Raw genomic sequence first — 27,025 nt, forward strand, 5'->3', positions numbered from 1 at the left:
CTCACACACACACACAGTCACTCACACACACACAGTCACTCACTCACACACAGTCAGTCACTCACACACACACACAGTCACTCACTCACACACAGTCAGTCACTCACACACACACACAGTCAGTCACTCACACACACACAGTCAGTCACTCACACACAGTCAGTCACTCACACACACACAGTCAGTCACTCACACACACACAGTCAGTCACTCACACACACACACAGTCAGTCACTCACACACACACACAGTCAGTCACTCACACACACACACACACACAGTCAGTCACTCACACACACACACACACAGTCAGTCACTCACACACACAGTCAGTCAGTCACACACACAGTCAGTCACACACACACACACACAGTCAGTCACTCACACACACAGTCAGTCACTCACACACACACACAGTCAGTCGCACACACACAGTCAGTCACACACACACACACAGTCAGTCACTCACACACACACACACACAGTCAGTCACTCACACACACACACAGTCAGTCACTCACACACACAGTCAGTCACTCACACACACACACACAGTCAGTCACTCACACACACAGTCAGTCAGTCACACACACAGTCAGTCACACACACACACACACACAGTCACTCACACACACACACACACTCACACACACACACACACAGTCAGTCACACACACACACACACACAGTCACTCACACACACAGTCAGTCACTCACACACACACACAGTCAGTCACTCACACACACAGTCACTCACACACACACACACACACACACAGTCAGTCACACACACACACACATTCAGTCACTCGCACACACACACAGTCAGTCACTCTCACACAGTCACTCACACACACACACAGTCAGTCACTCACACACAGTCAGTCACTCACACACACACACAGTCAGTCACACACACACACACACACAGTCAGTCACTCACACACACACACAGTCAGTCACTCACACACACACACAGTCAGTCACTCACACACACACACACACAGTCACTCACACACACACACACAGTCAGTCACACACACACACATTCAGTCACTCACACACACAGTCAGTCACACACACACACACACAGTCAGTCACTCACACACACACACAGTCAGTCACACACACACACAGTCAGTCACTCACACACACAGTCAGTCACTCACACACACAGTCAGTCACTCACACACACACACAGTCAGTCACACACACACAGTCACTCACACACACACACACACAGTCAGTCACACACACACACAGTCAGTCACTCACACACAGTCAGTCACTCACACACACAGTCAGTCACTCACACACACAGTCAGTCACTCACACACACAGTCAGTCACTCACACACACAGTCAGTCACTCACACACACAGTCAGTCACTCACACACACAGTCAGTCACTCACACACACAGTCACTCACACACACACACACACACTGTCAGTCACTCACACACACAGTCAGTCACTCACACACACACACAGTCAGTCACACACACACAGTCAGTCACTCACACACACAGTCAGTCACTCACACACAGTCAGTCACTCACACACACACACAGTCAGTCACTCACACACACACACAGTCAGTCACACACACACAGTCACTCACACACACACACAGTCAGTCACTCACACACACACAGTCAGTCACTCACACACACAGTCAGTCACACACACACACAGTCAGTCACTCACACACACAGTCACTCACACACACACACACAGTCAGTCACTCACACACACAGTCAGTCACTCACACACACAGTCAGTCACTCACACACACAGTCAGTCACTCACACACACAGTCAGTCACTCACACACACAGTCAGTCACTCACACACACACAGTCAGTCACTCACACACACAGTCAGTCACTCACACACACAGTCAGTCACTCACACACACACACAGTCAGTCACTCACACACACACACACAGTCAGTCACTCACACACACACACAGTCAGTCACTCACACACACACACAGTCAGTCACTCACACACACACACAGTCAGTCACTCACACACACACACAGTCAGTCACTCACACACACAGTCAGTCAGTCACACACACAGTCAGTCACACACACACACACACAGTCAGTCACTCACACACACAGTCAGTCGCACACACACAGTCAGTCACTCACACACACACACAGTCAGTCACTCACACACACACACACACAGTCAGTCACTCACACACACACACAGTCAGTCACTCACACACACAGTCAGTCACTCACACACACACACAGTCAGTCACTCACACACAGTCAGTCACTCACACACACACACAGTCAGTCACACACAAACACACAGTCAGTCACTCACACACACACACAGTCAGTCACTCACACACACACACACACACAGTCACTCACACACACACACACACACAGTCAGTCACACACACACACAGTCAGTCACACACACACACACACAGTCAGTCACTCACACACACACACAGTCAGTCACACACACACACAGTCAGTCACTCACACACACAGTCAGTCACACACACACAGTCAGTCACTCACACACACAGTCAGTCACTCACACACACACACAGTCAGTCACACACACAGTCACTCACACACACACACACACAGTCAGTCACACACACACACAGTCAGTCACTCACACACAGTCAGTCACTCACACACACAGTCAGTCACTCACACACACACAGTCAGTCACTCACACACACAGTCAGTCACTCACACACACAGTCAGTCACTCACACACACAGTCACTCACACACACACACACACACACTGTCAGTCACTCACACACACAGTCAGTCACTCACACACACACACAGTCAGTCACACACACACAGTCAGTCACTCACACACACAGTCAGTCACTCACACACAGTCAGTCACTCACACACACACACACACAGTCAGTCACTCACACACACACACAGTCAGTCACACACACACAGTCACTCACACACACACACAGTCAGTCACTCACACACACAGTCAGTCACACACACACACAGTCAGTCACTCACACACACAGTCACTCACACACACACACACACAGTCAGTCACTCACACACACAGTCAGTCACTCACACACACAGTCAGTCACTCACACACACAGTCAGTCACTCACACACACACAGTCAGTCACTCACACACACAGTCAGTCACTCACTCACACACACACAGTCAGTCACTCACACACACACAGTCAGTCACTCACACACACACACAGTCAGTCACTCACACACACACACAGTCAGTCACTCACACACACAGTCAGTCACTCACACACACACACACACAGTCAGTCACTCACACACACACAGTCAGTCACTCACACACACACAGTCAGTCACTCACACACACACAGTCAGTCACTCACACACACACACAGTCAGTCACTCACACACACACACACAGTCAGTCACTCACACACACACACAGTCAGTCACTCACACACACACACACAGTCAGTCACTCACACACACACACAGTCAGTCACTCACACACACACACAGTCAGTCACTCACACACACAGTCAGTCAGTCACACACACAGTCAGTCACACACACACACACACAGTCAGTCACTCACACACACAGTCAGTCACTCACACACACACACAGTCAGTCGCACACACACAGTCAGTCACTCACACACACACACAGTCAGTCACTCACACACACACACAGTCAGTCACTCACACACACACACACAGTCAGTCACTCACACACACAGTCAGTCACTCACACACACACACACAGTCAGTCACTCACACACAGTCAGTCACTCACACACAGTCAGTCACACACACACAGTCAGTCACACACACACACAGTCAGTCACTCACACACACACACACACAGTCAGTCACTCACACACAGTCAGTCACACACACACAGTCAGTCACTCACACATACACAGTCACTCACACACACACACACAGTCACTCCCACACACACAGTCAGTCACTCACACACACACAGTCACTCACACACACACAGTCACTCACACACACACAGTCACTCACACACACACACACAGTCACTCACACACACACACAGTCACTCACACACACACAGTCACTCACTCACACACAGTCAGTCACTCACACACACACACAGTCACTCACTCACACACAGTCAGTCACTCACACACACACACAGTCAGTCACTCACACACACACACACAGTCAGTCACTCACACACAGTCAGTCACTCACACACACACAGTCAGTCACTCACACACACACAGTCAGTCACTCACACACACACACAGTCAGTCACTCACACACACACACAGTCAGTCACTCACACACACACACAGTCAGTCACTCACACACACACACACAGTCAGTCACTCACACACACACACACAGTCAGTCACTCACACACACAGTCAGTCAGTCACACACACAGTCAGTCACACACACACACACACAGTCAGTCACTCACACACACAGTCAGTCACTCACACACACACACAGTCAGTCGCACACACACAGTCAGTCACTCACACACACACACAGTCAGTCACTCACACACACACACACAGTCAGTCACTCACACACACACACAGTCAGTCACTCACACACACAGTCAGTCACTCACACACACACACAGTCAGTCACTCACACACACAGTCAGTCAGTCACACACACAGTCAGTCACACACACACACACACAGTCAGTCACTCACACACACAGTCAGTCACTCACACACACACACAGTCAGTCGCACACACACAGTCAGTCACTCACACACACACACACAGTCAGTCACTCACACACACACACACACAGTCAGTCAGTCACACACACACAGTCAGTCACTCACACACACAGTCAGTCACTCACACACACACACACAGTCAGTCACTCACACACACACACAGTCAGTCACTCACACACAGTCAGTCACACACACACAGTCAGTCACTCACACACACAGTCAGTCACTCACTCACACACACACAGTCAGTCACTCACACAGTCAGTCACTCACACACACACAGTCAGTCACTCACACACACACACAGTCAGTCACTCACACACACACACAGTCAGTCACTCACACACACACAGTCAGTCACTCACACACACACAGTCAGTCACTCACACACACACACACAGTCAGTCACTCACACACACACACACAGTCAGTCACTCACACACACAGTCAGTCACTCACACACACACACAGTCAGTCACTCACACACACACACAGTCAGTCACTCACACACACACACACAGTCAGTCACTCACACACACAGTCAGTCACACACACAGTCAGTCACACACACACACACACAGAGTCAGTCACACACACACAGTCAGTCACTCGCACACACACAGTCAGTCACTCACACACACACACAGTCAGTCACTCACACACACACACACAGTCAGTCACTCACACACACACACAGTCAGTCACTCACACACACAGTCAGTCACTCACACACACACACAGTCAGTCACTCACACACACACACAGTCAGTCACTCACACACACACACAGTCAGTCACACAGTCAGTCACTCACACACAGTCAGCCACTCACACACAGTCAGCCACTCACACACAGTCAGCCACTCACACACAGTCAGCCACTCACACACAGTCAGTCACTCACACACAGTCAGTCACTCACACACACACAGTCACTCACACACACACAGTCACTCACACACACACACAGTCACTCACACACACACACAGTCACTCACACACACACAGTCAGTCACTCACACACACAGTCAGTCACACACACAGTCAGTCACACACACACACACACACACAGTCAGTCACTCACACACACACACAGTCAGTCACTCACACACACAGTCAGTCACTCACACACACACACAGTCAGTCACTCACACACACACACACAGTCAGTCACACACAGTCAGTCACACACAGTCAGTCACACACAGTCAGCCACTCACACACAGTCAGTCACTCACACACACACAGTCACTCACACACACACACAGTCACTCACACACACACACAGTCACTCACACACACACAGTCAGTCACTCACACACACACACACAGTCAGTCACTCACACACAGTCAGTCACTCACTCACACACAGTCAGTCACTCACACACACACAGTCACTCACACACACACAGTCACTCACACACACACACAGTCAGTCACTCACACACACACAGTCAGTCACTCACACACACAGTCAGTCACTCACTCACACACACAGTCAGTCACTCACACACACACAGTCAATCACACACACACACAGTCAGTCAGTCATACACACACACACACAGTCAGTCACTCACACACACACACAGTCACTCACACACACACACAGTCAGTCAGTCATACACACACACACAGTCACTCACACACACACAGTCACTCACTCACACACACACAGTCACTCACATGGGGACACACGTTCACTCACGCTCACTCCCGTGCCTCGCCGACAGCCCAGAACCCTCTAGTCACCTCGTCGAAGTCGGCGATGATTTCGTTGAGGAGCCGGAGACACTCCACGCCCTCGTTGTTTGCTTCCAGCTCCACGTAAAACTCGGAGAAGTTGCTGATGGAGGCGAACATGACGGCCACGCACTCGCACGACTGGTAGTAGAGCTCGTCATTGCGCCGCTCGCGGGCAAGGAAGTGTGCGGCCACGTCCTTCGGCAGGATGTTGTGAAGCAGCCGCCGGTTGTAGGCCTGGAGTTCCTCCATCTCCTCCTTCTCCTCTGTGGCCTGGGCGGAAAAGAGAGCGAGAGAGAGACTCGTGTTTCTATCGTATATCAGATACGCCCAAAATACTTTGCTCATGATGCATTACTGCGACGCAAAGTGACCACTCTTACAACAACTCGTATTTAAACAGCACCTTTAACCGAGTCATCCTCCTGTTCAAATCCCTCCTCCAGCCCCTACAACCCTCCCTATCTCTGTAACCTCCTCCAGCCCCCTACAACCCTCCCTATCTCTAACCTCCTCCAGCCCCTACAACCCTCCCTATCTCTGTAACCTCCTCCAACCCCCTACAACCCTCCCTATCTCTGTAAACTCCTCCAGCCCCTACAACCCACCCTATCTCTGTAACCTGCTCCAGCCCCCTACAACCCTCCCTATCTCTGTAACCTCCTCCAGCCCCTACAACCCTCCCTATCTCTGTAACCTCCTCCAGCCCCCTACAACCCTCCCTATCTCTGTAACCTCCTCCAGCCCCTACACCCCTCCCTATCTCTGTAACCTCCTCCAGCCCTCTACAACCCTCCCTATCTCTGTAACCTCCTCCAGCCCCCTACAACCCTACCTATCTCTGTAACCTCCTTCAGCCCCTACAACCCTCCCTATCTCTGTAACCTCCTCCGGCCCCTACAACCCTCCCTATCTCTGTAACCTCCTCCAGCCCCCTACAACCCTCCCTATATCTGTAACCTCCTCCAGCCCCCTACAACCCTCCCTATCTCTGTAACCTCCTCCAGCCCCCTACAACCCTCCCTATCTCTGTAACCTCCTCCAGCCCCTACAACCCTCCCTATCTCTGTAACCTCCTCCAGCCCCCTACAACCCTCCCTATCTCTCTAACCTCCTCCAGCCCCCTACAACTCTCCCTATCTCTGTAACCTCCTCCAGCCCCCTACAACCCTCCCTATCTCTGTAACCTCTTCCAGCCCCCTACAACCCTCCCTATCTCTCTAACCTCCTCCAGCCCCCTACAACCCTCCCTATCTCTGTAACCTCCTCCAGCCCCCTACAACCCTCCCTATCTCTGTAACCTCCTCCAGCCCCCTACAACCCTCCCTATCTCTGTAACCTCCTCCAGCCCCCTACCACCCTCCCTATCTCTGTAACCTCCTCCAGCCCCCTACAACCCTCCCTATCTCTGTAACCTCCTCCAGCCCCCTACAACCCTCCCTATCTCTGTAACCTCCTCCAGCCCCCTACAACCCTCCCTATCTCTCTAACCTCCTCCAGCCCCCTACAACCCTCCCTATCTCTGTAACCTCCTCCAGCCCCCTACAACCCTCCCTATCTCTGTAACCTCCTCCAGCCCCCTACAACCCTCCCTATCTCTGTAACCTCCTCCAGCCCCCTACAACCCTCCCTATCTCTGTAACCTCCTCCAGCCCCCTACAACCCCTCCCTATCTCTGTAACCTCCTCCAGCCCCCTACAACCCTCCCTATCTCTGTAACCTCCTCCAGCCCCCTACCACCCTCCCTATATCTGTAACCTCCTCCAGCCCCTACAACCCTCCGAGATCTCTGTGCTCCTCCAATTCTGCCCTCTTGAGCATCCCTCCGATTTCCATCGCTCCACCATTGGAGGCCGTGCCTTCAGCCGCCTAGACCCTAAGCTCTGGAATTCCCTCCCTAAACCTCTCCGCCTCTCTCGCTCTCCTCCTTTAAGACGCTCCTTAAAACCTCCCTCTTTGACCAAGCCTTTGGTCACCTGTCCCAATATCTCCTTATGGGGCTCGGTGTCAAATTTTTCTTTGATAATCGCTCCTGTGAAGAGACGCGGGGCGTTAAAGGCGCTGTATAAATGGGAGTCGTTGATGTGAATCAGGCAGGAGCGTCAATCAGACAGACTTTGGCACCGAGCCACAGGAGATCTTTGGGCAGGTGACCTCTTTGACCAAGCTCTTGGTCACCAGTCCCAGGTTGGGGGAGGTGGGGGGTGCGGGGGCAGGGGCATCAGCTTAAAATCAGAGCCAGGCCGCTCAGGAGAGAAGTTAGGAAACACAAAGGGTGGTGGAAGTGTGGAACTCTCTGCCACAAAAAGCAATATTTGCTGGGGTAGGGGGTCAATTAATAATCTTAAATCGAATGAGATGCATAGATTTTTTGCTAGTCATGGGGTAATAAGCCTAGTCTGTGCAACCTGTCCTGGTAGTGTAACCTTTTAGACTCCGGGCTATCATATTAGAAGGCCCGAGGGGCCAAATGGCCTACTCCTGGCTCCTATTTCTTATGTTCTTATTAGAAGGTTAACTGCGTAACCTTCTGTGGTGTAGTCAGTCACAACAAATCCATTCCAAGGTGATCCAGCGCGCCGTCCTGTTTTATTACATAGAAACATAGAAGATAGGAGCAGGAGTAGGCCATTCACCCCCTCGAGCCTGCTCCGCCATTCAATGAGATCACGGCTGATCATCCAAATTCAGTACCCTGTCCCTACCTTCTCCCCATATCCCTTGATCCCTTTAGCCTTAAGAAATATATCCAACTCCTTCTTGAATATATTTAATGAACTGGCCTCCACCGCCCTCTGTGGCAGAGAATTCCACATGTTCACCACTCTCTGGGTGAAGAAATTCCTCCTAATTTCAGTCCTAAATGGCTTACCCCTTATCCTTAGACTGTGACCCCTGGTTCTGGACTCCCCGGCCATCGGGAACATCCTTCCTGCATCTAGTCTGTCCAGGCCTGACAGAATTTTATAGGTTTCGATGAGATCCCCTCTCAATCTTCTAAACTCCAGTGAGTATAAGCCCAATCGACACAATCTCTCCTCATACGTCATTCCTGCCATCCCAGGTATCAGCCTGGTGAATCTTCGCTGCACTCCCTCCATGGCAAGAACGTCCTTCCTCAGATAAGGCGACCAAAACTGCACACAATACTCAAGGTGCGGTCTCACCAAGGCCCTGTACAACTGCAGCAAGACATCCTTGTTCCTGTACTTGAACCCTCTTGCTACGAAGGCCAACATACCATTTGCCTTCTTAACCGCCTGCTGCACCTGCATGCTTACCTTCAGCGACTGGTACACAAGGACACCCAGGTCTCTTTGCACTTCCCCTTTTCCCAATCTATTGCCGTTCAGATAATAATCTGCCTTCCTGTTTTTGCCACCAAAGTGGATAACCTCACATTTACCCACATTATAGTGCATTTGCCATGTTTCTGCCCAATCACCCAACCTGTCCAAATCGTACTGGAGTTTCACGACATCCTCCTCACAGCATACCCTCCCACCCAGCTTTGTGTCGTCTGCAAATTTGGAGGTATTACATCCAATCCCCTCGTCCAGATCATTAATATATATTGTGAATAGCTGGGGTCCTAGGACCGATCCTTGCGGTACCCCACTAGTCACTGCCTGCCACTCGGAAAATGACCCGTTTATTCCAACTCTTTGCTTTCTATCCGCCAACCGGTTCTCTATCCAAGTCAATACCTTGCCCCCAATCCCACGTGCAAGCATTCTTCCCCTTTACCCCCCCCGCACCCCCAGTCCAGACAGAATTTGAAGAAGTATTTCCATACCTGCAGTTTCCAGAGGAAGTCGAGCCGGGCCGTGGACTCCACCTGCTGCGCATGAAGGTACAGGGCCAGGACAAAGACCATCAGAATAACGGGGGTCATGTACTTGAGAGCCACCTTGGGTTCCTCGTCACGGCTGGAAGAGAGGATTGGGGAGGTGAAGTACTTGTAGAACACGGGGGGGGTACGAACATACGAATTAGGAGCACGAGTAGGCCCCTCGAGCCTGCTCCACCATTCAATAAGATCACGGCAGATCTGATTACTCCACATTCCTGCCTAGCCCCCCGATAACCTTTCACCCCCCTTGCTTACCAAGAATCTATCCACCTCTGCCTTAAAAATATTCAAAGACTCCGCTTCCACCGCCCTCTGAGGAAGAGAGTTCCAAAGACTCACGACCCTCTCATAGATTGATACGCACAGAAGGAGGCCATTCGGCCCATCAAGTCTGCACTGTTACATTGAAAGAGCTCCCCCATCAGTCCCACTCCCCAGCTCTTTCCCCACAGCCCTGCAAATGTTTCCTTTTCAATATTCCCCTTTTGAAAGTTACTATTGAATCTGCTTCCACCGCCCTTTCAGGCAGCACATTCCACATCACAACTCGCAGCGTAAAAAACTTCTCCTCATCTCCCCTCTGGTTCTTTTGCCAGTTATCTTCAATCGATTTCCTCTGGCTACCGACCCTCCTGCCACTGGAAACCATTTCTCCTGATTTACTCTAGCAAAACCCCTTGTAATTTTGAAAAACCCTATTAAATTTCCTCTTAACCTTCTGAGGAAAGGAATCCCAGCCTCTCCAGTCTCTCCACATAACTGATGTCCCTCATCCCTGGGACCACTCTGTGAGGCGTCAAACCGAGGCTGTCGCTCTGTGTGTCTGTTTCTCTCTCTCAATTCAATTCAATTCAATTCAATTCAAATTGCTTTATTGGCATGACAAGGTACATCTTATGTTGCCAAAGCATCGAAAAACATTTATGGTTGAACACATAAACGCAGATCTATCCATACAGCGTATAAACAGATATATCCCTGAGTGTATAAATATACATTCATATAATTTGTATATACTCTTTTCTTAGATTTAATGGTTGTCCCTCTGTTTATGGCAAGCTGTAACATAGTGTGCCGCTAAGGTTACACAATTTCTCTGTTCCCCTAGTAGGTATGGGAGTTTTTGGTCGTCATTCAAATTTCTGAATTCCGGGCATATTTTTGTGAATTTTGGGTAGAAATTCTCCCTTATGCCCTGATATTTTCCACAAGCTGTGAGGAAGTGCATCTCTGTCTCCACCACTCCCTGACTGCAGTGAGAGCATATCCTGTCCTCTCTTGGTAGCCGGGTCTGCCTGTGTCTGCCTTTTTTGATGGCCAGGCTATGTTCACTAAGTCTGTACATTGTCAAGCTTTTTCTCAGTTTTTCTCTGTCTCTCTCATTGGCTCTATCTGACTCTCTCTTTGTCTCTGTCTCCCTTTCTCTTTTTCTCTCTATGTCCGTCTCTTCTGACTCTTTCTCACTCTGTTCACAGCTGGACTGTTGCTCTGACAGATTCTGTATCTGTTAGTTCCTCGTTAATATAGTTGTGAATATCCTCGCCTATCACGGTGTTCAATTCACTGACGGGGAGAACGCTTTTTAACATCCCCAATTTTAAACCTTTGGGCAGCTGCTTAAAATGCTCCTTTATGAAGAGAAAAAAATTAACTAAATGAATTTTAAAAGATGTACTGGCATATGAAAAAATGTGTAACAACTTCCTGCACCATTTCCTCCCTTTTGCATGGGGCATGGAGGAGGGAGAGAGTGACAGAGAAAATGAGATTATTAAGGTTACACACAAAAAGCTGGGGTTTGGGACTATGCACGACTGCTCTTTCAAAGAGACAGCACGGGCACGACGGGCCGAATGGCCTCCCACTGTGCTGCAAGCCTCCATCAATCCATGAAACTCAGATGGATATCTGAGACATACACACACAAAGAGAGCACACACACATGTCTGTGTCTGTGTGTGTTTGAGCATTTGTGTCCAGCACTGCAGAACTACTTCCTCTACCAGGTCCGTGATATTATAGCGGGGAGTATTCAATTCCCCGACGGCTTTTGACAAGGTGCCACACAAAAGATTATTGCTTAAGATAAAAAATCACGGGATTGGGGGTAATATTCTGGCATGGATAGAGGATTGGCTATCTAACAGAAGGCAGAGAGTTGGGATAAATGGTTCATTCTCAGACTGGCAATCAGTAACTAGTGGTGTGCCGCAGGGGTCAGTGCTGGGTCCCCAACTCTTTACAATCTATATTAACGATTTGGAGGAGGGGACCGAGTGTAACATATCAAAGTTTGAAGATGATACTAAGATGGGAGGGAAAGTAGTGAGTGAGGAGGACATAACAAACCTGCAAGGGGACATAGACAGGCTAAGTAAGTGGGCAGAGATTTGGCAGATGGAATACAATACTGGAAAGTGTGAGGTTATGCACTTTGGCAGGAAAAATCGTAGAGCAATTATTATCTTAATGGCAAGAAACTGGAAAGTACTGAAGTACAAAGGGATCTGGGGGTCCTGGTGCACGAAACTCAAAAGGTTAGTATGCAGGTGCAGCAAGTGATTAAGAAGGCCAATGGAATGTTGGCTTTCATTGCTAGGGGGATAGAATATAAAAATAGGGAGGTATTGCTTCAGTTGTACAAGGTATTGGTGAGACCGCACCTGGAATACTGCGTACAGTTTTGGTGTCCATACTTAAGAAAGGACATGCTCTCGAGTCAGTACAAAGAAGGTTCACTCGGTTAATCCCGGGGATGAGGGGATGGACATATGAGGAGAGGTTGAGTAGATTGGGACTCTACTCATTGGAGTTCAGAAGAATGAGAGGCGATCTTATTGAAACATATAAGATTGTGAAGGGGTTGGATCGGGTGGATGCGGGGAGGATGTTCCCGATGATGGGTGAAACTAGAACTAGGGGGCATAGTCTTAGAATAAGGGGCTGCTCTTTCAAAACTGAGATGAGGAGGAACTACTTCACTCAGAGGGTGGTAGGTCCATGGAATATGCTGCCCCAAAAAGCTGTAGAAGCTACATCATTACATAAATTTAAAACAGAAAGAGACAGTTTCCTAGAAGTAAAGGAATTAAGGGTTACGGGGAGCGGGCAGGAATTTGGACATGAGTCTAGGTTCGGATCGGTCATGGCCCTGTGGGTAGCGGAGCGGGCCCAGGGGCCGTGTAGCCTGATCCTGCTCCTATTTCGTGTGTCTAATTCTGTTAGATTCAGGAGATGGTTCTGTGATAGTGGATTGGCGGTTAGGATCAGATCAGCCATGATCTTATTGAATGGCGGAGCAGGCTCGAGGGGCCGATTGGCCTACTCCTGCTCCTATTTCTTATGTTCTCTCTGTCTGTGTGTCTCGGACTCTCTCTGTCTCTCTCTCTCTCGGTCTCTGTGGTCTCTTAGTTCCTCACTCAGTGGCCTACTGAGCAGTAAGTAATAGGGGACACAGATTTAAGGTTTTGTCCAAGAGATACAGGGGGGATGTGAGGAAAAACTTTCTTACGCAGCGAGTGGTGAGGACCTGGAAGTCGCTGCTGATGGAAGAGAAAACATTTCTCCTCATCTCTGTCTTAAATGGGCGACCCCTTATCTTTAAACAGTGACCCCCAGTTCCAGATTCTCCCACAAGAGGAAACATCCTCTCCACATCCACCCTGTCCAGACCCCTCAGGATCTGACATGTTTCAATCCAGTCACCTCTTACTCTTCTAAACTCCAGTGGATACAAGCCTAGCCTGTCCAACCTTTCCTCATAAGACAACCCGCCCATTCCAGGTATTAGTCTAGTAAACCTTCTCTGAACTGCTTCCAACGCATTTACATCCTTCCTTAAATAAGGAGACCGATACTGTACACAGTACTCCAGATGTGGTCTCACCAATGCCCTGTACAACTGAAGCATAATCTCCCTACTTTTGTATTCAATCCCCCTCGCAGTAAACAATAACATTCTATTAGCTTTCCTAATTACTTGCTGTATGATGTAAGAAAAAGGAGGCTTACCATCAAGTAACTTTAAAGTAAGCTTTAAGTAACTTATAAACACACTATATACAAGAGAGGTCTTTACCATGCCTCTGGTAGAAGCCTCTTACAATACTGAACAGACCAGTATTTATACCAGTCCAACAGGAAGTGACACATGACAGGAAGTGAGGTATGTACACAGTTCATAGTTCATAGTTCACAGTTCACAGGAAGTGATGACATAACTTCCCGGAAGTTATCATTTTTATCACATTCTTCCCTCCTGCAGGATTAGGAGGCTGTGGTCTACCTTTTGGTCCGCAGCCGCCGAACAAGGAAGAGTCGCACCCGTTTGGATTCCCGTCGTAGAGGGTCGCTGGTCCGCTTACATGCGGTTGGCCATTGGTCAGAGTCTGTGTGGCCTGGATTGCCCTGTGAAGGGTCGGGGAGATCATGGCTTCGAGTACGAGCCCCAATAGGTTCAAAGTCGGACTGCCTCTGTTCAGAGGGAGGTGCAGAGCTGGTCTGTGGCGGATCAGTACTTTCATGCGCGGTACTGGGAGGGTCGCAACCTTGAGCACGGGGTTCTACCGGCACCAAGCTAGTTGGTGTCTGATCAGGATCCTGGAGAGGGGTACCCGATAGGTCCCAAGAGTTTCCTGGTGAAATGCCATCACCCGATGTCCCACTAGGTCCTGGTGGGCAGGGAGCCAGATCCCGTAATGATACGGTAGATTCTCGGCCGTCGGAATATCGTATGTTTGCATAGGTGGGGTTGGCATCGGTTAGTTCGACCTCGTCTACAAGAGGGTCATTTTTAGACGTCCGAACGTATCTTCGGAGTAATACAGGTCCAGGAGTAGTTAGCCATGACGGGAGTGATGTCCCATGAGATGAGCGACGCTGGAATCCAAAGAACCGCTCATGAGGTGTAGTATTTGTGGCTGTAGAAAGCAGGGACCGTATAGAGTGCAATGCATCCGGAAGCACTGTTTCCCATTGCTGGTCTGGTAGGCCCCGAGATCTTAAAGCGAGACGTACGGAATTCCAGATGATACCGTTATACCTCTCTACCTGCCCATTTCCGATGGGATGGTATGGTGTTGTTTTGCTTGTAGCAATTCCCCGTTCTGAGAGGTAGTCCTTGAGTTCCCTTGACATAAAGGATGGACCCCGATCTGAGTGAATATAAGCCGGCATGCCACAGAGAGAAAATACCTGCTCAAGGCAGCAGATTACTGTGGACGCCAGCATATTGGAGCAGGGGAAGGCAAACGGAAAACGTGAATATTCGTCGATCATGGTGAGCAAATATGTGTTCCGAGTTGAAGAGGGCACTGGGCCCTTAAAATCGATGCTAAGTCGTTGCATCGGTTGGGTTGCATGTATGAGTATACCATCTGAGGGGCGGAAGAACTGAGGTTTTAACTCCGCACAAAGCCGGCATTCTGAGCATATTTTCTTTACATCTCCAGTGGAAAAAGGGAGATTCCGTGATCGTACGAAATGTAGCATGCGCGTAACGCCAGGATGACACAAACCATTGTGGACATCCATGAGAGTGGAGGATGACATAGTGGAGCAGAATGCCCGTGTGAGGGTGTCCGGGGCCACATTCTCCTTGCCAGGCCGATAGAGAATGGTATAACCAAAAGAGGCCAGTTCCATCCTCCAAAGTTGTATTTTATTATTCTTAATTTTGGTTCGTTTTCGATTATCGAGCATGAAGGCGACTGATCGTTGGTCCGTGATCAATGTAAAGTGCTGGCGAGCTAGAAAATGGTTCCACTTCCGTACTGCCTCTATGATGGCTGTGGCTTCTTTCTCAACCGGAGGATAATGTAGCTCGGCACCTTGTAAGGTCCTGGACATAAATGCTACAGGACGACCTTCCTGATTCAGAGTAGCCGAGATCGCCACCTCCGAGGCATCACATTCAACCACGAAAGGGAGATTCTCATCGATGGAGTGAAGAGCCGCTTTCTCCAACTGTTTTTTGAGAAGGTTAAAGGCTGCAACAGCCGCTGTTCCCAGTGGAAATGATCTAGCATGCAGCAAGGGTTGGATTTTGTCCGAAAAATGAGGAATCCATTTAGCGTAGTATGCAAACAGACCGAGAGCCCGACGTAAAGAAGCCGGATTCTTAGGTGACGGGAGCTCTTGGAGCGGGCGAAGTCTTTCTGGGTCTGGCTTAATGATACCATTGCCTACGCAGTAGCCAAGGATGTTGATGGTCGGTTGCGACTCAACAGATTTGGATTCATTCAGGGTCAAATTACGGCGATGGAGGGCATCCCGAAATTTTTGGAGGTTGGAGTCGTGTTCCTGTTGATCGTGACCTGCAATGGTAATGTTATCAAGATAGGGAAAAGTGTCCCTTAGGTTTTCCTGCTTAACCAGGCCATCCATTGCCCGTTGAAAGACAGCCACTCCATTAGTAACCCCGAATGGGAGGCGACGAAATTGGTACAGCCGTCCATTAGCCTCAAAGGCTGTGTACTGCTTATCTGAGACCTTCAAGGGTAACTGATGATAGGCACTTTTTAAATCGTAAGTTGAGAACACTTTGTATTCGGCCAGTTTATTAACCATATCATCAATGCGTGGCAATGGGTAGGCGTCCAAGTCGGTATATTGATTGATGGTTTGCGAATAATCGATGCATAGTCGCTGTTTGTGAGGTTTTAGAGGGTTCTTGACAATGACGACTTGAGCCCGCCAGGGCGACGAACATGGTTCAATGATATCCTCTGCTAGAAGTCGAGAGATTTCAGCCGCAATAAAAGATTGGTCTTCCTGATTAAAGCGCCGCGATTTCGTTATTATCGGTTGGCATTGAGGCGGAATACTGGCAAATAATGAGGGTTCATCAAGTGAAGCTGCTGATAATGCACAAAATGGTAATTTAGATGGTATATTAGAAATAGTAAGTCCGGGTTTGGATCCACCAAACTCAATGGTGAGTTTCTTATGCTGTTTTTGGAAGTCCAGCCCTAAGAGGAGATCACTACATAAGTCTTTGAGCACCGAAAGTCGGGTGGAGGGATACATACGACCATGAAGTGTCATATCAACAACACAAAAGCCGGAGATTCTGGTATTAAGTGATGACTGGGCCATCGCAATTGCCTGGTCCGATGGGAAGACATGTAGTTTCAATTTCGCAACAATCTGTTCCTTAATGAAACTATCAGTACTTCCTGAGTCAATTAAGGCATCTAAGGTATGCCCTTTAATTGAAATTTTTGTGGCTGCCTGAGACAGGTTCTGTGGGCAAGCAGCTGTAATTGGTGTCGTTGCACAGAGAGTGGCTAAAACTCTCGGTGTGCTTCTTCGGGAGAGAGCTCGAGAGGAAGCTTGATAGGTCCTAGCTGGAGCATCTTGATAGGCCCTAATTGGGGCAGTTCGGTAGGCCTTAGCTGGATTGGCCCTCGTAGGGGCCCTTGATAGGCAAACTTTAGCAAAGTGTCCTTTTTTCCTGCAATAACTGCAGATTGCATTGCGAGCAGGGCAGGTTTTCCTCGGGTGAAAAGCATCTCCACAAAAGAAGCATTCCTTCCTAGATTGCCAAGAGGCTGCTAAAGTGGGGTCGTCCTCCTCTTCTTCATCAGAATTATCAGAATTAGATTCCCCCATGATAGGGTTCACCTGAGACCGCTTGAATTGTCTGGTTGCAGCTACAGCAGCAGATCGAGATCTGGGCAGCTGATAGAGGTCTGCATTTCTCTTTGCCAAATCCAGTGAACAAGCTAGGTCAAAAGCTTTTTGTAGCTCAAGTGTTTTACTTTCTAGTAGACGCTGGCGTATAAATGGAGAGGCAATCCCGCAGATGAAAGCATCACGAATCATTTCTTGGCGGTACAGCTCAGCTGAGGCTGCCTGAAAGTTACAATCTACGCTGAGCCTGCGAAGTTCTTGCAGGAATTCGTCAATTGATTCCCCTGGCCCTTGTCGGGCTGTGGCCAGCAGATGTCTAGCATAGACCTCATTTGGGGTCTTCGCATACAGTTTCTTAAGTGCCCGAATCACCTCTTCGTAATTATCCCAGTCATCAACATATTCGAACACTTTTGGGGTCACATAATTGACAAGTATCTTCAATTTAGCAGGAGCATCCGCTTTACATTCATCCAGAAAATTCTCAAAAGTACGATACCAATGCTTCCATACCCTGCCAGCTGCTGGTGCATTCGGGTCCAAGTCCAGACGAATAGGTCTAAGGATTTTCTCCATGATGGGTGGTTCCCTGGATCCTTAATTCCGAGTTTGTCCGAAGGTCTAGTATTCGTGAGTGTAAATTCTAAGTTACTTAAATTGATGTAAGAAAAAGGAGGCTTACCATCAAGTAACTTTAAAGTAAGCTTTAAGTAACTTATAAACACACTATATACAAGAGAGGTCTTTACCATGCCTCTGGTAGAAGCCTCTTACAATACTGAACAGACCAGTATTTATACCAGTCCAACAGGAAGTGACACATGACAGGAAGTGAGGTATGTACACAGTTCATAGTTCACAGGAAGTGATGACATAACTTCCCGGAAGTTATCATTTTTATCACACTGTACCTGCATACTAACCTTTTGTGATTCATGCACTAGGACACCCAGATCCCTCTGCATCTCAGAGCTCCGCAATCTCTCACCATTTATTAATATGTTTCTTTTTTATTCTTCCTGACAAAATGGACAACTTCACATTTTCCCACATTATACTCCATTTGCCAGATCTTTGCCCAATCACTTAACCTATCTCTCTCCCTTTGTAGCCTCCTTATGTCCTCTTCACAATTTACTTTCCTACCTATCTTTGTACAGGAGACAACACGGGGTACAGGGGCCAGCACTTACTTACCAACAATTCTAACTGGGGTGGGGGAGGGTACTGGGGCATTGTTGTTTATTCACTGACCATGGAGGTCTGTTCCATTTTCCACCCCGCCCCCCCCCCCCCACCAAACTTGCCAGATGTCTGAATACCAACCAGTAGAACAGCAGTGACATAACGTGATGTGAAATTAGTGGAAAGGGGAGGCTGTGATGTGACGTGACATTAGTGGAAAGGGGAGGCTGTGACGTGATATGACATTAGTGGAAAGGGGAGGCTGTGACGTAACGTTAGTAGAAAGGGGAGGCTGTGACGTGATGTGACATTAGTGGAAAGGGGAGGCCGTGACGTGACGTGACAGTAGAAAGGGGAGGCTGTGACGTGACGTGACATTAGTGGAAAGGGGAGGCTGTGATGTGACGTGACATTAGTGGAAAGGGGAGGCTGTGACGTGATGTGACATTAGTGGAAAGGGGAGGCTGTGACGTGACGTGACATTAGTAGAAAGGGGAGGCTGTGATGTGACGTGACATTAGTGGAAAGGGGAGGCTGTGACGTGATGTGACATTAGTGGAAAGGGGAGGCCGTGACGTGACATTAGTAGAAAGGGAAAGCTGTGACGTAACGTAACGTGACATTAGTGGAAAGGGGAGGCTGTGACGTAACGTAACATGACATTAGTGGAAAGGGGAGGCTGTGACGTAACGTAACGTGACATTAGTGGAAAGGGTGGGCTGTGACGTAATGTGACGTGACATTAGTGGAAAGGGGAGGCTGTGACGTAACGTAACGTGACATTAGTGGAAAGGGGAGGCTGTGACGTAACGTAACGTGACATTAGTGGAAAGGGTGGGCTGTGACGTAATGTGACGTGACATTAGTGGAAAGGGGAGGCTGTGACGTAACGTAACGTGACATTAGTGGAAAGGGGAGGCTGTGACGTAACGTGACATTAGTGGAAAGGGTGGGCTGTGACGTAATGTGACGTGACATTAGTGGAAAGGGGAGGCTGTGACGTAACATAACGTGACATTAGTGGAAAGGGGAGGCTGTGGTGAGACCACATTTCAGGAAAGATGTGATTGCACCAGAGAGGGTGCAGAGGAGATTTAAGAGGATGTTAACCAGGACTGGAGAATTTTAGCTGTGAGGAGAGATTGGAGAGGCTGGGGTTGTTTTCTTTGGAACAGAGGAGGCTGAGGGGAGATTTAATTGAGGTGTATAAAATTATGAGGGGCATAGATAGTGGATAGGAAGGACCTATTTCCCCCAGCAGATAGGTCAATAACCAGGGGGCAGAGATTTAAAGTAATTAGTCGGAGGATTAGAGGGGAGTTGAGGAGAATTTTTTCACCCAGAGGGTGGTGGGGGTCTGGAACTCACTGCCTGAAAGGGTGGTAGAGGAGAGACCCTCATCGCATTTAAAAAGTACTTGGATGTACACTTGAAGTGCCGTAACCTACAGGGCTACGGACCACGAACTGGAAAGTGGGATTAGGCTGGAGAGCTCTTTGTCTGTCGGCGCGAACACGATGGGCCGAACGGGCTGCTTCTGTCCTGTAAATTTCTATGATTCTATAACACTCTTCATCACACACACCCCACCCTCAGTATAAGACTCCTGATTTCTGGCCGATAATCACGTCTCCACCCCGCCCCAGGAAACACATGGCCCGAGAGCCCCACACACACAACATACTGGCAGCACCAGGATGTGTGAAAGAGATTAATTGCGGTACTCACCAAGTGACTGTTTCGTTGTAGGTCACCCTGCGGATAGATCAGAGAGAGAGAGAGAGGTTTTATTACATTTACTAGACGCAGGAAGGCTGTTCCCGATGGCGGGGGAGTCCAGAACCAGGGGTCACAGTCTAAGGATAAGGGGTAAGCCATTTAGGACAGAGATGAGGAGGAATTTCTTCACCCAGAGAGTGGTGAACCTGTGGAATTCTCTACCACACAAGGCAGTTGAGGTCTATTCAAGAAGGAGTTGGATATATTTCTTAAGGCTAAAGGGATCAAGGGATATGGGGAGAAGGCAGGGACAGGGTACTGAATTTGGATGATCAGCCATGATCTCATTGAATGGCGGAGCAGGCTCGAGGGGCCGAATGGCCGACTCCTGCTCCTATCTTCTATGTTTACATGGAACATACAGCACAGAAACAGGCCATTACACAGAATCACAGAAACCCCACAGTGCAGATAGAGGCCATTTCGGCCCATCGAGCCTGCACTGACACATATCCCACCTGATCCCCGTAACCCCTACACCAACACATATCCCACCCTATCCCCGTAACCCCACGTATTTAATCCCCCTAACACTAAGGGTCAATTTATCATAGCCAATCAACCTAACCCGCACATTTTTGGACTGTGGGAGGAAACCAGAGCACCCGGAGGAAACCCACGCAAACACGGGGAGAATGTGCAAACTCCACACAGACAGTCACCCGAGGCCGGATTCGAACCCGGGTCCCTGGCGCTGTGAGGCAACAGTGCTAACCACTATGCCACCGTGCTGCCATTAGGCCCAACTAGTCTGTGCTGCTGTTTATGCTCCACACGAGCCTCCTCCCGTTCCTCCAGCCTCATCTCAGCCTTTCAGCATAACTTTATATTCCCTTCTCTCTCACGTACTCCTCTAGTTTCCTGTTGAAAGCGTCTACACTTATTCGCCGCCTCCACCACTCCCTGTGGCAGCGAGTTCCACATTCTCACCACTCTCTGGGCAAAGAGGTTTCTCCTGAATCCCTCCGTTGGGTTTATCAGGATTTCGATCAGCAACACGCACCAGCAGTTAGTCACCACTCCCGTGTGATCAGGGAGTTCAAGTGGACCAGTCAAAAAACCATCATAAGGACATAAGAAATAGGAGCAGGAGTCGGCCATCTGGCCCCTCGAGCCTGCTCCGCCATTCAATAACATCACGGCAGATCTTCGACCTCATCTCCACTTTCTCTCGCCCGATCCTTACATCCCTTGATGTCAGGAAGCACCTCTTCACACAAAGGGTGGTGGAAATCTGGAACTCGCAAAAAGCAGTCCAGGCCAGGGGGTCAATTGGAGCTTGCAAAACTGAGATCGATTGTTGGGTAAGGGTATTGAGGGTTACGGAACCATGGCGGGTAGATGGAGCTAAGATACAGATCAGCCAAGATCTAATTGAATGGTGGAGCAGGCTCGAGGGGCTGAACAGCCTCCTCCTGTTCCTAATGTAACAGGCTCGAGGGGGGCTGAATGGCCTCCTCCTGTTCCTAATGTAACAGGCTCGAGGGGGGCTGAATGGCCTCCTCCTGTTCCTAATGTAACAGGCTCGAGGGGGCTGAATGGCCTCCTCCTGTTCCTAATGTAACAGGCTCGAGGGGCTGAATGGCCTCCTCCTGTTCCTAATGTAACAGGCTCGAGGGGGGCTGAATGTACTCCTCCTGTTCCTAATGTAACAGGCTCGAGGGGGGCTGAATGGCCTCCTCCTGTTCCTAATGTAACAGGCTCGAGGGGGGCTGAATGGCCTCCTCCTGTTCCTAATGTAACAGGCTCGAGGGGGGGGCTGAATGGCCTCCTCCTGTTCCTAATGTAACAGGCTCGAGGGGCTGAACAGCCTCCTCCTGTTCCTAATGTAACAGGCTCGAGGGGGCTGAATGGCCTCCTCCTGTTCCTAATGTAACAGGCTCGAGGGGGGCTGAATGGCCTCCTCCTGTTCCTAATGTAACAGGCTCGAGGGGCTGAATGGCCTCCTCCTGTTCCTAATGTAACAGGCTCGAGGGGGGCTGAATGGCCTCCTCCTGTTCCTAATGTAACAGGCTCGAGCGGCTGAATGGCCTCCTCCTGTTCCTAATGTAACAGGCTCGAGGGGCTGAATGGCCTCCTCCTGTTCCTAATGTAACAGGCTTGAGCGGCTGAATGGCCTCCTCCTTTTCCTAATGTAACGGGCTCGAGGGGGCTGAATGGCCTCCTCCTGTTCCTATGTAACAGGCTCGAGGGGGCTGAATGGCCTCCTCCTGTTCCTAATGTAACAGGCTCGAGGGGGGCTGAATGGCCTCCTCCTGTTCCTATGTAACAGGCTCGAGGGGGCTGAATGGCCTCCTCCTATTCCTAATATAACAGGCTCGAGGGGGCTGAATGGCCTTCTCCTGTTCCTAATGTAATAGGCTCGAGGGGCTGAATGGCCTCCTCCTATTCCTAATGTAACGGGCTCGAGGGGGGCTGAATGGCCTCCTCCTGTTCCTAATGTAACAGGCTCGAGGGGGGCTGAATGGCCTCCTCCTGTTCCTAATGTAACAGGCTCGAGGGGGGCTGAATGGCCTCCTCCTGTTCCTAATGTAACAGGCTCGAGGGGGCTGAATGGCCTCCTCCTGTTCCTAATGTAACAGGCTCGAGGGGCTGAATGGCCTCCTCCTGTTCCTAATGTAACAGGCTCGAGGGGGGCTGAATGTACTCCTCCTGTTCCTAATGTAACAGGCTCGAGGGGGGCTGAATGGCCTCCTCCTGTTCCTAATGTAACAGGCTCGAGGGGGGCTGAATGGCCTCCTCCTGTTCCTAATGTAACAGGCTCGAGGGGGGGGCTGAATGGCCTCCTCCTGTTCCTAATGTAACAGGCTCGAGGGGCTGAACAGCCTCCTCCTGTTCCTAATGTAACAGGCTCGAGGGGGCTGAATGGCCTCCTCCTGTTCCTAATGTAACAGGCTCGAGGGGGGCTGAATGGCCTCCTCCTGTTCCTAATGTAACAGGCTCGAGGGGCTGAATGGCCTCCTCCTGTTCCTAATGTAACAGGCTCGAGGGGGGCTGAATGGCCTCCTCCTGTTCCTAATGTAACAGGCTCGAGCGGCTGAATGGCCTCCTCCTGTTCCTAATGTAACAGGCTCGAGGGGCTGAATGGCCTCCTCCTGTTCCTAATGTAACAGGCTTGAGCGGCTGAATGGCCTCCTCCTTTTCCTAATGTAACGGGCTCGAGGGGGCTGAATGGCCTCCTCCTGTTCCTATGTAACAGGCTCGAGGGGGCTGAATGGCCTCCTCCTGTTCCTAATGTAACAGGCTCGAGGGGGGCTGAATGGCCTCCTCCTGTTCCTATGTAACAGGCTCGAGGGGGCTGAATGGCCTCCTCCTATTCCTAATATAACAGGCTCGAGGGGGCTGAATGGCCTTCTCCTGTTCCTAATGTAATAGGCTCGAGGGGCTGAATGGCCTCCTCCTATTCCTAATGTAACGGGCTCGAGGGGGGCTGAATGGCCTCCTCCTGTTCCTAATGTAACAGGCTCGAGGGGGGCTGAACAGCCTCCTCCTGTTCCTAATGTAACAGGCTCGAGGGGGCTGAATGGCCTCCTCCTGTTCCTATAGTAACGGGCTCGAGGGGGGCTGAATGGCCTCCTCCTGTTCCTAATGTAACAGGCTCGAGGGACTGAATGGCCTCCTCCTGTTCCTAATGTAACAGGCTCGAGGGGCTGAATGGCCTCCTCCTGTTCCTAATGTAACAGGCTCGAGGGGCTGAATGGCCTCCTCCTGTTCCTATAGTAACGGGCTCGAGGGGGGCTGAATGGCCTCCTCCTGTTCCTAATGTAACAGGCTCGAGGGACTGAATGGCCTCCTCCTGTTCCTAATGTAACAGGCTCGAGGGGCTGAATGGCCTCCTCCTGTTCCTAATGTAACAGGCTCGAGGGGGGCTGAATGGCCTCCTCCTGTTCCTATGTAACAGGCTCGAGGGGCTGAACGGCCTCCTCCTGTTCCTAATCTAACAGGCTCGAGGGGGCTGAATGGCCTCCTCCTGTTCCTAATGTAACAGGCTCGAGGGGCTGAATGGCCTCCTCCTGTTCCTAATGTAACAGGCTCGAGGGGGGCTGAATGGCCTCCTCCTGTTCCTAATGTAACAGGCTCGAGGGGGGCTGAATGGCCTCCTCCTGTTCCTAATGTAACAGGCTCGAGGGGGGCTGAATGGCCTCCTCCTGCTATTCGCCAGAATAAAGAAACAGGAAAGGGAAGAAGAGGATGGGAGCAAATGTGGTCGCCCACCACTGAACTTACAAAGCGTTGGCCGTTACCAAGAGGTCAAAGTTGTCGAAGAGTTTGACCTTCGGCCCCTCCACGATGATGATGTAAATGACCTCGATGATCAGCATCAGGGTCAGTTTGCCGATGCTGCTTATCTGCAGGAAGACCGCACAGGCCAGCAAGGTAAGCAGCACGCAGTAGTTGAAGTACTGAGAAGAGAAACAGACTGCGTTAGACAAGCACCTTCCATTCTGTCACACTTCCCTGTCGCAACTAGCAACTGAGACTTTGCAACATCATGCACAGCAAGCTCCCGCAAGACAAGCAACGACCCGATCACCTGCGCTTTAATTTTTTTTAGTGATATTGGTCGAGGGATAAATATTGGACCCCGGGGAGAACTCCCGCCCCCCCCCCCCCCCGACCCCAGCCCTTGCTCTTCTTCGAAACAGTGGCCCTGGGATCTTTTACGCCCAACCGAGAGGGCAGAAGAGGGCTTCAGTTTAACGTCTCATCTGAAAGACGGCACCTCCGACAGTGCGGCGCTCCCTCAGTACTGCCCCTCCGACAGTGCGGCGCTCCCTCAGTACCGCCTCTCCAACAGTGCGGCGCTCCCTCAGTACTGCCCCTCCGACAGTGCGGCGCTCCCTCAGTACTGCCCCTCCGACAGTGCGGCGCTCCCTCAGTACCGCCTCTCGGACAGTGCGGCGCTCCCTCAGTACCGCCCCTCCGACAGTGCGGCGCTCCCTCAGTACTGCCCCTCCGACAGTGCGGCGCTCCCTCAGTACCGCCCCTCCGACAGTGCGGCGCTCCCTCAGTACCGCCCCTCCGACAGTGCGGCGCTCCCTCAGTACCGCCCCTCCGACAGTGCGGTGCTCCCTCAGTACCGCCCCTCCGACAGTGCGGCGCTCCCTCAATAATGCCCCTTCATTCACTCAGGAGCTGGTTGTGGAACTACTAATAGAATCTGCTTGATGTAAGATACAAAGGATTTGCATCGGATATATGGCACAGAAACAGCCCATTCGGCCCAACTAGTCCATGCCGGCGTTTATGTTCCACTCGAGCCTCCTCCCGTCTTTCCTCATCTAAATCTATCAGCGTAACCCTCTATTCCCTTCTCCCTCATATGCTTGTCCAGCCTCCCCTTAAATGTATCTATACTATTCGCTTCAACCACTCCTTGTGGTAGCGAGTGCCACATTCTCACCACTCTCTGGGTAAAGAAGTTTCCCTTGAATTCCCTGTTGGATTTCTTGGTGACTAGGGAGAACCAGTGGATGTGGTGTATTTGGACTTTCAGAAGGCTTTCGATAAGGTCCCGCATAAGAGATTAGCGTGTAAAGTTAAGGCACATGGGATTGGGGGTAAGGTATTGACTTGGATAGAAAACTGGTTGGCAGACAGGAAGCAAAGAGTTGGAATAAACGGCTCTTTTTCCGAGTAGCAGGCAGTGACTAGTGGGGTACCGCAGGGATCGGTCCTTGGACCCCAGCTATTCACAATATATATTAATGATCTAGACGAGGGAACTAGATGTAATATCTCCAAATTTGCAGACGACACAAAGCTGGGTGGGCGTGTGTGCTGTGGGTAGGATGCCGAGAAACTCCAGGATGATTTGGATAGGTTGGGTGATTGGGCAAAAGCATGGCAGATGCAATATAACGTGGATAAATGTGACGTTATCCACTTTGGTGGCAAAAACAGGAAGGCAGATTATTATCTGAATGGCAATAGATTGGGAGAAGGGGAAGTGCAACGAGACCTGGGTGTCCTTGTGCACCAGTCGCTGAAGGTAAGCATGCAGGTGCAGCAGGCGGTTAAGAGGGCAAATGGCATGTTGGCCTTCGTAGCGAGAGGGTTTGAGTACAGGAACAAGGATGTCTTGCTGCAGTTGTACA

General features: G+C 50.2%; 1 protein-coding gene across 1 annotated transcript in view; it reads right to left on the reverse strand.

Moving 5' to 3' along the window:
• LOC147097151 (adenylate cyclase type 5-like) overlaps window positions 1–27,025 on the reverse strand; it is an 85,511-nt gene that overhangs the window by 13,827 nt on the left and 44,659 nt on the right. The window contains exons 10-13 of the mRNA XM_085973026.1: window positions 25,155–25,330; window positions 20,877–20,903; window positions 10,275–10,407; window positions 6,488–6,751 (exon numbers count right to left, since the gene is read on the reverse strand). Coding sequence (XP_085829152.1) covers window positions 6,488–6,751; window positions 10,275–10,407; window positions 20,877–20,903; window positions 25,155–25,330 — 600 coding nt within the window. The remainder of the gene's footprint in view (window positions 1–6,487; window positions 6,752–10,274; window positions 10,408–20,876; window positions 20,904–25,154; window positions 25,331–27,025) is intronic.

The sequence above is a fragment of the Somniosus microcephalus genome, chromosome 33 (assembly GCF_052327205.1).
Source record: "Somniosus microcephalus isolate GS21.2 chromosome 33, FLI_Smic_1.0, whole genome shotgun sequence".
NCBI lineage: Eukaryota > Metazoa > Chordata > Chondrichthyes > Squaliformes > Somniosidae > Somniosus > Somniosus microcephalus.